Here is a 14,020-nt window from a genome sequence, read left to right as displayed (position 1 = left end):
CCCATAGCTCCCTTCGCTTGTCCTCCCAGAGTTGACGTTCCAATTCCCATGTCCATCCTTCCCCCCGATGCTCCAAACCACGCTGCTTGGTCTTCTGTTGGTGGGTAGTTCTGTAACAGCCGTCGTTGAAGAGAGTAGACCAAGGCGCAACGTGGTTAGTGCTCATCATGAATTTATTAAAGATAGAACACTTTAAACAAAAAAACAAGAAACCGACAGCCAAACAGTTCTGTCAGGTGCAAAACACTAAACTGAAATTAACTACCCACAAACCCCAAAGGAAAACAGGCTGCCTAAGTATGACTCCCAATCAGCGACAACGATGTACAGCTGTCCCTGATTGAGAGCCATACCAGGCCAAAACAAAGAAATACAAAGCATAGAAAAAAGGACATAGAATGCCCACCCAAATCACACCCTGACCAAACCTAAATAGAGACATAAAAAAGGCTCTCTCGGGTCAGGGCGTGACACACTGATCCATATGAAGTTGGTTAGGCATTAACTCAGAATGGTTAAGGTAAGGGTTAAGGTTTAGGATAGGCTTAAAACTAAAGTCTCAAAAACAACTTTGTATCTCTGTATTTGAACAAGCAACTTTTTGGCACCAGAGGCAGATGCTTTTTATTATTTTTTATTTATTTCACCTTTATTTAACCAGGTAGGCCAGTTGAGAACAAGTTCTCATGTACAACTGCAACCTGGCCAAGATAAAGCAAAGCAGTGCAACACAAAAAGAGCTAAGACAACAACGGGTAAATGGCGATGAATGGGCAGAGCAGGTCAGTTTGGTACATACAGGACCTGAGTTCGAAGCTGGGGCCGACATGTAATGCTTAAAAACAACAACAACAACAAAAAACAACTTAACGCTGGATTCAAAAATGCAACCACTGGCAACAGAGGCAGATGCATAACCATATCAACCACCCCCATACACAAAGCCTTAGCAAAGCCAAAACCTACTTGAAGGTGATATATTGTATCGCCTATAGGCACAAGCTGTGTGATTTATTTTGCTGTATTCTTTGTGCTTTGTCCAATTTGTCCTTTCCCCTTCTTCCTCCAATGACATCCTCACAGTTAAACTGTTATCTCAGAGAGGCTGCAGTGTTGCCTTGACAACAACATTTGTTGCTCATGGTCTTGTTTCTGCTTTGGATTTCTGGGGTGGGCATGATCAGTGCATTTGTCAGCAGACAACAAGAAAAAAATGTGCATTGAGTCTATATGAGTGCAATAGAATAGAACTACACATTAACAGAACTTTGGACCTTTCGCTACACCACCACAACAACTCTGTTGACAGAAGGGATGTTAATAATATTACAAGAGTAATTAATTAATTAAACTATGAATCTTTTCCCCATGCTTCTTAATGGCCTAGAAACAGTGTGAGAGTTCCCTGACAATACCGTGACACTCCTTCTCCTCGTAGATCAATTAAATGGCGAAGGAGTAATGAGACACTTCAAGGGGCCAAGCACTCCTATTCACCTATCATCCATATTTCACATGCTCACGTTCTCCTTCGATTGTTTAAAATAGGTTAAAGGGAATATTAGTTGTGACGTGTATACAAGTGGCTTTGCCAGGGTTGATTTGTCTCTCTTTCTCTCCTTTCCCTCTAACTCTCTGCACTCTCCCCACCCCTCTCTCTCTCTCCTCCTTGTCCCCCCACTCCACGATTCAGCATATCAAGGAGCCGAGGCCTCAATCGTGCAATCCTGGACCTCCAGTAAGTTTCATGCAGTGTCTAATGAAAAATGTCCTTTTTAATTTCTCTGCAGCCTTTTGAAGTTCACTCTCTTCTCCTCTGCTAAGACTGAGCCTTTGAAGACACTGACAACTCTGAGGCTCTGCTGCATGTACTCTGACATGGTTTGGCTGACTGGATACAAGGATGGATTGGATGGCAAAGGGATGCTTATGGTTCATCGGAGTGTGTGTTGAGGGAGTGTGTGTCGGGGGCGTGTGTGTGTGTATGTGCACATGTGTGCGCCTGTATATAAAGGAGTTGATTGGGAGGGGCAGGTGAACGAAGCGCTGCCATCTCAGCACCAGTCAGAGTCATGTATATTTCAGTACAGAGAGAGAGTGTGCGATTTGTACACGTTTGCTGGCAGCTTAGGAGCCCTATACATATAGGCTATGTCCCTCTCCCACCCAGATACTGAGCTAGTAGAGAGGCTGGTTGCACCCACAGGGAGACCATGCAGAGTAGTGATTAGACACTGACTTAGAACCAACAGATTATTTATCTTGATTGTTTAGCACTGCTGTGTTGCCTTAGTAAATGACTTGCTCTTCCTACATTGTGTCAGCATCACACACAACTGGATCAAACTGTTATTGACAAAAACAAACTCACTGTATCACACATTGTTTAAAGTGGTGTGCAAGTCACAATCATTGGACTCAGACAGTGGTGTCCTCTGCACGTTTGAAATGAAATAGCAATCATTCTGAATGAAGCTTTATCAGCATGTAATGCCATTCATACACACTTGCTGAGGAGAAAATGGGATTTGAATTGCAGAATGACATTAGTGTGGTGCTGAGACTTCATTATGCCATGTGGAGCAGGGAGACAGATACTATTAGCCAATGTGGATTACTCCCCCCCAAAAAAGGGCAACCCCAGCACATTTATCATAATCATGATGGGGACATGCAGGGAATGATTGAAATAGAGAGAAAGTTGGGGAGAGATGGCGAGTTATTAAATTGATGTCCATCCGAATGATTGCCTTGGTCTGTTATTTAGAAAAATATCATTATGGAAACATGTCCGCAACCTTTCAGATCTGTTGGTGGGATTGGGATCTGACAAGGCCTGGGAGTTTTCAGTTTTATCTCACAATTAGGCTGGACCCTGTTTTGTAGACGGAAAAGGTCCGAAAAGGAAGAGTTTCATGTTCGTCAACTAGCTTTTATTGTTTAAATACATTATGAAAGAGATTGGTGTGTTTTTTCACTATTTAGCCACGGCATGGGGTTGTTCAGTGACAGACATGTATTTGTTTAACATCTATCACTTGATTGTTTTGTTTCAAAGAGACAAATAATCATGTTTTTTTGCTAAATGCTATATATCCGCCTCACTCTCAAATAAATAAGTAGTACTGATAGGTTTTACACAATCAAATGTAACAAATAATGAATTGCTTATAGATAACTGTACACATGATACATACAATATTCAAAACATGTTTTTAAAAACATTATTCACTACAGTAATATGAGATCTGTTTGTAAAACATTGACATTCGACATTTTAGTCATTTAGCATATGCTCTTATCCAGAGTGACAGAGTAGTTGCATTCATCTTAAGATAGCTAGGAGAGACAACCACATATCACAGTCAAAGATACAGGATACAAACATTCCATTCCAGCTAAATCATTTATATATAGCGTTTTGCGAAAACACATTTTCATACACATCTAAAATCTGAGAAGAGTAATAACATTTTACACACATATGAAGGTACCCATAAGCAATCATTTATGATGAAAAAACAAAAATGTGAAATATTTGTGGATATAGCATTTTGGATATAAACTCTTCATACAGTGCATTCGGAAAGTATTCAGACCCCTTGACATTTACCACATTTTGTTATGTTACAGCCTTATTCTAAAATGGATTAAATATTTTTTTTCTTCTCATAAATCTACACACAATACCCCATAATGACAAAGCAAAAAATAATATATAGATTACATTTACATAGGTATTCAGACCCTTTAATCAGTACTTTGCTGAAGCACCTTTGGCAGCGATTACAGCCTTGAGTCTTCTTGGGTATGACGCTACAAGCTTGGCATACATTCTTCTTTTCAGATCCTCTGAACCTCTGTCAGGTTGTATGGGGAGCGTCGCTCCACAGCTACTTTAAGGTTTCTCCAGAGATGTTTGATCGGGTTCAAGTCCTGGCTCTGGCTGGGCCACTCAAGGACATTTAGAGACTTGTCCCGAAGCCACTCCTGCGTTGTCTTGGCTGTGTGCTTAGGGTCATTGTCATGTTGGAAGGTCAACCTTCGCCCCAGTATGAGGTCCTGAGAGGTCTGGAGCAGGTTTTCATCAAGGATCTCTCTGTACTTTGCTCCGTTCATCTTTGTCTCGATCCTGACTAGTTTCCTAGTCCCTGCCACTGAAAATTATCCCCACAGCATGATGCTGCCACCACCATGCTTCACCGTAGGGATGGTTCCAGGTTTCCTCCAGATATGACACTTGGCATTCATGCCAAAGAGTTCAATATTGGTTTCATCAGACCAGAGAATCTGGTTTCTCATGGTCTGAGAGTCTTTAGGTGGTTTTTGGCAAACTCCGATCAGGCTGTCATGTACATTTTACTGAGGAGTGGCTTCCATCTGGCCACTCTACCATAAAGGCCTGATTAGTGGAGTGCTGCAGAGATGGTTGTCCTTCTGGAAGGTTCTCCCATTTCCACAGAGGAACTCCAGAGCTCTGTCAGAGTGACCATCGCATTCTTGGTCACCTCCCTGACCAAGGCCCCTTCTCCGCCGATTGCTCAGTTTGGCTGGGCGGCCAGCACTAGGAAGAGTCTTGGTGGTTCCAAACTTCTTCCATTTAGGAATGATGGAGGCAGCTGTGTTCTTGGGGACCTTCAATGCTGCAGAAACTTTTTGGTAGCCTTCCCCAGATCTGTGCCTCGACACAATCATGTCTCGGAGCTCTACGGACAATTCTTTCGACCTCATGGCTTGGTTTTTGCTCTGACATGCACTGTCAACTATGGGACTTTATATGAACAGGTGTATGTCTTTCCAAATCATGTCTAAATTGAATTTACCACGGGTGGACTCCAGTCAAGTTGTAGAAACATTTCAAGGACGATCAATGGAAACAGGTTGCACCTGAGTCTCATAGCCAAGGGTCTGAATACTTATGCAAATAAGGTATTTATTTTTTCATTTTTTCTAAAAACCTGTTTTCATTATGGGGTATTGTGTGTAGATTGATGAGGAAAACAATGAATTTAATCAATTTTAGAATACGGCTGTAACATCACAAAATGTGGAAAAAGTGAAGGGGTCTGAAAACTTTCCCAAGTGTGTGTGTGTGTGTGTGTGTGTGTGTGTGTGTGTGTGTGTCCTTCGTGCTTGTGTGCGTGCGTGCAAGCATTCCTGAAGATGAAAAATATCCCCCCTTCCGTTACTCATTGCTTGGCAATAATAATGGGATGTGTTATCCCATTATTCTCTAGTGTCCTCCATAGTATGCAGATGGCAAACCTCAACTTCATCTGACATAACGTCATCGTGAGGCTGGAGATGGTGGGAAAATGAGTTCTCATCTCGGTGGATTATTTCCCATCTATATGTTTGTTCTTGCCTGTCGGTTATTTCTCTTCTTCTTTTGCCTTCCCCTCCTCTTCTTCACCCAACTTTCCCACCTACACCTCCTCCTTTTCCCTCTTCCTTATCGTCTTACTCTTCCTCCTTCCCCCACCCCTCCTCCTCTTCCTCTGTAGTTGCAATGCTGGAGCGGGAGGCTCTATTTGAGTTCAGCTTCCCTCCGACCTGGTTGAAAGAGGGGGAGAATCTGACCCTGCAGTGTGGCTTCTCCTCGGCCCTGCTGCCCTTCCAACAGGACGTGGCCTGGTTCAGAGATGGTGAGTGGAAGTGGCTATTAGCTTGGTCCCAGATCTGTTTGTGCGGTCTTGTCAACTCCTATCGACAATGACTATAGGAGTTGGCAAGATAGTACAAACAGATCTTAGACCAGGCTAGTATGAATCCTTTCCAAATATCAAATAGTATTGGAATTGTTGGCTGTATCGTCTGAACTGTATACAAGCCATACTTTTTACCCTAAGTGTACAAAACATTAGGAACACCTTCCTTATATTGAGTTGCACCTCCATTCACCCTCAGAACAGCCTCAATTCATAGGGGCATGGACTCTACAAGCTGTCGAAAGCGTTCTACAGGGATGCTGGCCCATGTTGACTCCAATGCTTCCCACAGTTGTGTCAAGTTGGCTGGATGTCCTTTGGGTGTTGGACCATTCTTGATACACATGGGAAACGGTTGAGCATGAAAAACCCAGCAGCATTGCAGTTCTTGACACACTCAAATCAGTGCGCCTGGCACCTACTACCATACCCCGTTCAAAGGCACTTAAATCTTTTGTCTTGACCATTCATCCTCTGAATGGCAAACATACACAATCCATGTTTCAATTGTCTCAAGACTTAAAAATATTTATTTAACTTGTCTCCTGCTCTTCATCTACACTGATTGAAGTGGATTTAGCAAGTGACATGAATTGAGGATCATAGCTTTCACCTGGATTTACCTCAGTCTGTTCCTAATGTTTTGTACACTCAGGTGAATCTCCAAAAGCCTTCCCACTGGGCACAGACGTCAAATCAACATCTATTCCATGTTCGTTCAACATAAATGACATGGAAACAACATTGATTCAACCAATGTGTGCCCAGTGGGCTGTTTTTTGTTGCCTCAGCTTCTTTGTATTATTCTGATGTATACCAAGAAAACTGGTATAAATGAAGTAGGACCCGCACACAGGAATTCCACCTCCCTTCCACAGGAGTTCAACTGCGCCAGTTCAGCAGGGTGGAGCTTCAGACCGCCCTTTGCTCCGCTTCCCTCACCCTGAAGGGCGTGCACAAGGAGCAGGAGGGCATGTACATGGTGCATCTGCGTACCTGGGAGGGGGTCAAAGAGCATAAAGCCTACATTTTTGTCAAAGGTAGGTTCTGTGATGTTTTGTGTGTATCTGTGGGTCTGGTGTGAGGTTGCATGTTCCCTATAACATTCACAATAGCAACTCTGAGTTTGGAGTGTTCATAGTTTTTCTGGTGAAAATGTGGCCACCATACCTTTGGTGGCAGTGGTGAGATTTCGGTGCCAGTAGGGGCACTATACCAACATTAAGGCAATAATAAGAAACCACAATGCCAAGAGCAAGGCAGCTGCCAGCTGACCTGTTATGATCTTCAAGACACTAGCCAACACTACAATAAAAGTAGCTTCTTCCCAAAGTTGCCTGGAGACCTTGAAATAAGTCTGGGTCCCACAGGTTTCTGTGGTGGGGTTTAGCAGTAGTGCGTTTCAAAACAAACCTAACACTTCCACACTTAATTTAAACCCACCACATTCACAGTCACGTCCACTGAATATTTAATGACTCCAGTCGCCCACACGTCCCCACCCCCTTGTCCCTCCTCTCTCCCTCATCCCCACCACTGCAAACTCCCAGCCAGAGTAAGACCTCAATATCACTAGCAACCATTGCACTGCATTGTATTTTCTGTCTTATTTAAAAAAAATCTTGGTCCTTAATTCCTACTGGAGTTAGAGTCATTAGGGAGTGGAAGTGGATTTTTTCTGAATTTTCATTACAAATGGGAGGTAAGAGAGAAGAGACAAGGGCTGTGTTTGGTTTAGCCTTATAGCTTATCGGAGGGAGGGAGGGAGGGAGGGACCTCTTCACCACCGAGTACAGCAAAGTAAATTATGGATTGAGGGTGTCTACCAGTTCAAAATGGTCTCAATAGAATATGTCAAAATAGTGAGATGTCTGACATTTGACCACAAGGACATTTATGACCAGTCATGCTGATACCTAGGCAATTGGTCATGACTCATCGGCCTTAAAGCTGAGATCTGCAAAAAGTGAAACAGCGCCACCGGTCGCCCAAGGCACATTTGTTATTGTTATTGCTGTTCTATGGCGCGTGCAATGATGTCCGAGGGTGAAAAAAGTGTTTGGGGTTTGAAGTAACGTATTTTATTGTTGTAATATTGCAAACGGACGTGGCAGTTTCACCGCAACGGATTCCAACTTCAATTTCTCACACTTGCAGCATAAACTGTAAGAAAGTTGGAAAGACGTTTTACTTGACATTTCTCTACTCGTTTGTTGGTGCAAAAGCAACAGTCTCTCAAGCCTCAGAGAATAGAAAACGGGTCTAATACATGTCACATCTTATCTCTTTAATCCTCTTAACATAATTCCCTCATTCCTTCTCTCTCTCCTATCTCTCACTCCTATCTCTCCTTCTCTCACTCTCTCTTTTTCTCTGTCTCTGTTTATTGTTCTCCTTTGCGCTGTCTTTATAGCTAATGCAGATTTGACCTGTTAATCTTACCTCCAGACAATACATCACCCTTCCCTGGTCTTGCTTTCACATGGCTGCTCCAGACAGACTTTGTGGGAGGGTTTAATTGAACTGCTGTGGATTACATTACCTTGTTGGCTTTTAATCATCCCTCTCTCCCTCTCTCCCTCTCGCCCCCTCTAATTTTTACTCCTTCAATTCAAGGGGCTTTATTGGCATGGGAAACACATGTTAACATTGCCAAAGCAAGTGAAATAGATAATATACAAAAGTGAAATAAACAATAAAAAAACTCACAGAAGTTCCAAATGAATAAAGACTACACATGTCATATTATGTGTATATATACAGTGTTGTAATGATGTACAAAAGGTTAAAGTACAAAAGGGAAAATAAATAAGCATAAATATGGGTTATATTTACAATGGTGTTTGTTCTTCACTGGTTGCCCTTTTCTTGTGGCAACAGGTCACAAATCTTGCTGCTCTGATGGCACACTGGTATTTCATCCAGTAGATACGGGAGTTTATCAAAATCCTTCTCTCCCTCACTTTCTCTCTCTTTCTCCCTTTTTTCCATCTCTCTTTCCCTCTGCGTTACTCTCCATGTCCCTGTCTCCCTCTCTTTCTCTCCGTGTCCTCTCCCTCTCCAGCCTTTCAATTCAATTTCAATTTAAAGGGCTTTATTGGCATGGGAAACATATGCTTACATTGCCAAACCAAGTGAAATAAACTAAAAAGTTAACATTACACACAAAAGTTCCAAAATAATAAAGACATTTCAAATGTCACATTATGTATATATGCAGTGTTGTAACGATGTCCAAATAGTTAAAGTACAAAAGAGAAAATAAATAAGCATAAATATAGGTTGTATTTACAATGGTGTTTGTTCTTCACTGGTTGCCCTTTTCTTGTGGCAACAGGTCACACATCTTGCTGCTGTGATTGCACACTGTTGTAGTTCATCCAATATATAGAGGAATTTATCAAAATTGGATTTGTTTTTTTTATAATTCTTTGTGGGTCTGTGTAATCTGAGGGAAATATGTGTCTCTAATATGGTCATACATTTGGCAGGAGGTTAGGAAGTGCAGATCAGTTTCCACCTCATTTTGTGGGCAGTGTGCCTTCGGCGGCCTTTCTCAATAGCAAGGCTATGCTCACTGAGTCTGTACATAGTCAAAGATTTCCTTAATTTTGTGTTAGTCACAGTGGTCAGGTATTCTGTTTAGGGCCAGATAGCATTCTGGTTTGCTCAGTTTTTTTGTCAATTCTTTCCAATGTGTCATGTAATTATCTTTTTGTTTTCTCATGATTTGGTTGGGTCTTATTGTGTTGTTGTCTCTCTCCCCCTCCTCCTCTCCCTCCCTCCTTCCTCACTCCCTCCCCTCTTCTTTCATGCCTTCCCCATTCCCTTCCCTACTCAGATGCGTCTGCAGTAGTGTCTGGTGGTCCAGGCTCTCCTCTGGCCCTGAAGGTTTCTGATGTACAAAAGGACTATGTCTTCCTCACCTGGGAGCCTCCCAGTGCTGATGGAGACTACCAAGTGGAGGGTTACTTTGTGGAGAGGTGCTTTTTGACTGTAACACCGGTGTTTCACTAGTATATACACCGTTATGTTATACTAGGGAAATTGTGTTTCCATAGCTAGGGCTGACAGTGAGGAGTTGTGAAGAGCAGAATCAACATCCACTGCATCATCAAAACAATTGCTTTGTGAGAAGGTGTTAAAGTTCACAGTTAGCCATTGTTATGTAAATGAAGGAGAGGCCTTTGCATGGATACCGTACCAAGGACATAGGTTCAGGTCTCGTATAACCTTTTCACACTACTAAGCCAAGCTGGCCTGCATACCTGAAAATATATATTTTTTTAACTAGGCAAGTCAGTTAAGAACAAATTCTTATTTACAATGACGGCCTAGGATCAGTGGGTTAACTGCCTTGTTCAGGGGCAGAACGACAGATTTTTACCTTGTCAGCTCGAGGATACGATCTAGCCGGCCCAATGCTCTAACCACTAGGCTACCTGCCGCCCCAGGACAAAACAGTATGTTTAGCGTTGGTACAATTGTGTGAAAAGGGGATTAGAATTACTTTGAGGAGGTAAATGGCAATAAACTACTCTCAGGGTAAATTCTCGAAGTGCAACGTGCGCTCTCAATATATCATGGATAATGAATAGGTCTACTCAGGTGTACGTTCAATCTAAACGATAAGAGTTATCTTAGATATGAGCTATCGTTGTTTACTCAAAATCAACAACACACAGCAAACAAGACTAAACTGTTGGGCCACGACTTACTCTGCTGTGTGTGAGGAAATTGGAGCGGGCAGATGAAACCCCAGCCAACTTTGATGTAATATCCATTTGGCAAAGCCCAAAGAAGATGGATGATATGCGTGATAATAATTCAACATGGAACACAGCGCTAACAGCATCAAAGCCCTCCCATAGGTAACTGGTGCTCACTAATCACTGACGCTGATCGATGGGTGTGTGTATGCATACTTTCATCGGACTTACACATCTTCTCTATCATGCATGCAGAGGGCACATTAAAGACTAATGTTGCGTCTCTCTCTGATGTCTTATACTATATATATATATATATATATATATATATATATATATATATATATATATATATATATGCATCAGAGAAAGACCTAACATCAGAGACCTAACCTTCCAGTTGCCTAGCAACACATACACAGCTTAATGTTCTCTCATGCTATTTCCTTACTTTGTTTGCTTTCCCAGGTGGCATTGCTTCACGTTCAGTATTGATTTATCAGCATTTGACGGCTGCTTTTCTTCTTCACATTTTCTTCAAAATGAGTTGTGAGACTTGTTATTTTGAGATTATATATTTGGGTTGAAAAACAAATGTCCTTTGTTGGCTGAAATGTGCTTTTCATTTATGCAATCAAAAATGTTTACAAATGTATTTTATAATGACAAAATTATATTTCATGGAGAAATAACAACATTGGGGAATGTTGCGCTAAAACTTTTTTGTAAGTCATAAAGTTGTGAAATACATTTTTTTGAAGTCTCTGATCTTCTCCTTTCCCTTCTCACATGGTCTCTTTCTCTCTCGCTCTCCCTCTCCCTCTTCCACTCTCTCTCTCCCTATTCCCAGGTGTGACATTGGTAGTGGGCAGTGGGTGAGCTGTAATGACACCATTCAGAAGGCATGTCACTACCCTGTGAGGGGTCTGAGTGATAACACCATCTACCAGTTCAGGGTGTGTGCCGTCAACCAGGCAGGTGTGGGAAGCACCTCTAATGCCACCGAGCCTGTCATCACCACCGACCCTTTAGAACACACCAGAACTATGGGTAATCTGCACACTCAGATTTACACACCGAACACACTCTGGGTAGAGGTCATTACATAGAGAGAGACATAACATAGGCTAAATAGAACACATAGAGTATATATAACACATGCGTGTGTCTGTGTTTCTGTGTGTGTGTGTGTGTGTGTGTGTGTGTGTGTGTGTGTGTGTGTGTGTGTGTGTGTGTGTGTGTGTGTGTGTGTGTGTGTGTGTGTGCTTCTGTGTGTGTGTGTGTGTGTGTGTGTGTCTGTGTCAGTGTGTATGTGCTAAGTTCATGCACAAGAACATACAGTATGCCTGTGTGTGAGTACGTGCGTCCGTGTGTGTGCTGTGGGTGGGGGCTATGAGAGAGAAAGAGGAGCGGAGAGGACAGGTAGGTGCTCAGGTCAGATGCTGTGGATCATTAGGCGCAGATGAAGTACGGCCAGAAGGTTGGCTTGCCTCTGACTGTCTCTGTCTCTCTCTCTACCTTTCTCTCTGCTGAGCCCTGGCATGCTGGCATTGAATGGACGGTTTCTTCCATGTTATCTACTCATTGTGTTTCCTTTCTTTCGCTCTCTCTTTTTCTTCTCAATCAGTTATCAAGGTGTACAGAGGTAGAGAGATCACCATCACCAAAGATCAGCTGGAAAGTGAGAAACCACTTATATCATCATTGTAGTACTATTAATAACAGTGTTTGTAGCTATGGCACTATAGCATTTTCAATGGTATCCCCCAGCTACTTACCCTAGACCGAATACTTACGATACAGTATCACTGCATATTTCTGCTTTCCCCTTGGTACTCTTTTGTCATTTGAAAACATATGTTCTGCAATTCTATACAGTTTGACATGATGTATCATTCATTCCTCTCTTGAGGGGATTTTATTTTATTTTTTGGTGGGGGGTTATATGGAGGGGTATTTTGAAAACACAGTATAAGTGGAAGTGGAAAGTGAAAGTGATTTTTAGTTTTTGTTGGTTAAAACCGATTTTTGGGGGGAGGAAACAGTTAACTGTAACACTTTTGCCATGGGGCAGAAAGAACATGTGGCAGTTTAAAATTGTAACATTTGTCAACTTCATATTCATCATTTCCAGCACCAACATCAACATGTGTGAAAATGGCATGTTTCTATGTATTGATTTCCAATGACATCATCAACCAATTAGCAGACAGGCAATGCCTACTAACAATTGGTCAAAATCACGCAATGCACACACTGTTGTCATTGGAAACACTTGTCTTTCACTATCTTTTTTTTACTACAAAACCCCCTGTGGCAATTTCGCCTATGATATTTAATATAACAACGTCATGTTTCTTCATATCTTCCATCATGTAATAGCTTTGTGAAAGCAATGTACTTTGTTCCGTTAGGTGGACTATTCTCTATGGTGTTCTAGTAAATGCACATTATAGGCCAGGGTAGTCAGAGTGCTTCTCTCTGAATAGGGATCATAACATGCCCCTGATGTAGCTCAAAGAGGGAGGAGGAGGCAAACACCATGGAAACACCAGGGAATGGTGTACCATTATGATGAGAAATAAAGTACTCTCTCAGCCTCATAGACTGCCATGCTCTCTTTTTCGAGGCACCCTGGTACAGCTTTAGGTTTCAATGAATCAATGTGTGTGTCTGTGTGTGTGTGTGTGTGTGTGTGTGTTTGTGTGTGTGTGTGCGTGCGCGTGTGTTTCTCATGAATTTTTTTTAAATATCTGACCCTTGCTTGGTCATGTGATCCAATGCTCTGGGTCTTGTTTAGCAGGGTACACCGTAGCAAAAATATTTGCAATGGAAAAGGAAAATATGTGTTCCTATTGGACAAGTTCAGATAGTATACCTCCCCGTTTCAAAATGTTTTCTCCTTCTGACCATGACCCTGTTGTCTTTACTATCTTCTACACCCATCCTCCCTGACCTCAGGTCAGATGAAAGTCCCATTCCCTCCCACTGGTGTCCATGCCTGTGAGGTGAGTGACAACTACGCCGTGCTTACCTGGACTGAGCCGGAGCCCAGAGGCAAGGAGCAACTTACCTTCTATGTGGAGCGGGTGAGTTAAGGCCTGTGCTCGTACTCATACGCACAATACAGAGACACAGGCACACACACGCACACACGCACACACGCTCGCACGCACACGCACGCACGCACGCACACACACACACACACACACACACACACAGACCACCTAAACACACATTAAAACGCAGGTCCAATTAACCCTCAACCCAGCCATCTCAGTGCGTGTAGCGTCAGCCCGCAGCTTCCCATTGACCTGTTTTACTGTTGTGGTTCTGTAGACCAACTTTAGACTCAGGGCCAAATTAATGAAGAGCTTTGACCACTCTGCTAACTAAAAATTAAAGGGGGGGGGGGGGGGGAACACTTATATGGCTGCCGGTGTCAGTTTGTGTGGGCATCAGTGCACTCATTAAAAACTGAGACCTTGAAGTTGCTCTCTCGTGGAGTGCGTTTTGGCGTCGCTAGTTAATTTGCTTTTTCATGAACTAACAACAAACGTTCCCGTAATGTGCAAGGAATGTTTCCAAGAGACCATTCCTTTA

At 42.5% G+C, this 14,020-nt stretch overlaps 2 protein-coding genes across 2 annotated transcripts; both read left to right on the top strand.

Annotated features, from left to right (window-relative positions):
- The first annotated feature begins 5,509 nt into the window (after positions 1-5,509).
- LOC123743039 (myomesin-2-like) lies at positions 5,510-9,959 on the top strand. Its single transcript, XM_045717729.1, has 3 exons — positions 5,510-5,645; positions 6,587-6,748; positions 9,550-9,959. The coding sequence occupies exons 1-3, from the start codon at positions 5,510-5,512 to the stop codon at positions 9,723-9,725; spliced, it is 474 nt and encodes a 157-aa protein (XP_045573685.1). The 3' UTR covers positions 9,726-9,959.
- Positions 9,960-11,253: 1,294 nt separating this feature from the next.
- Positions 11,254-13,515, top strand: LOC106605001 (M-protein, striated muscle-like; the record flags this gene model as incomplete). The annotated part of the gene is made up of 3 exons (XM_045717728.1): positions 11,254-11,467; positions 12,045-12,098; positions 13,379-13,515. Coding segments are annotated over 3 exons (405 nt in total), but the record flags the coding sequence as incomplete, so codon positions are not given.
- Positions 13,516-14,020: the final 505 nt, after the last annotated feature.

This window comes from Salmo salar, chromosome ssa05 (genome assembly GCF_905237065.1).
Source record: "Salmo salar chromosome ssa05, Ssal_v3.1, whole genome shotgun sequence".
NCBI classification, from domain to species: Eukaryota; Metazoa; Chordata; class Actinopteri; order Salmoniformes; family Salmonidae; genus Salmo; species Salmo salar.
This window is presented reverse-complemented; position numbering and strand designations above follow the sequence as displayed.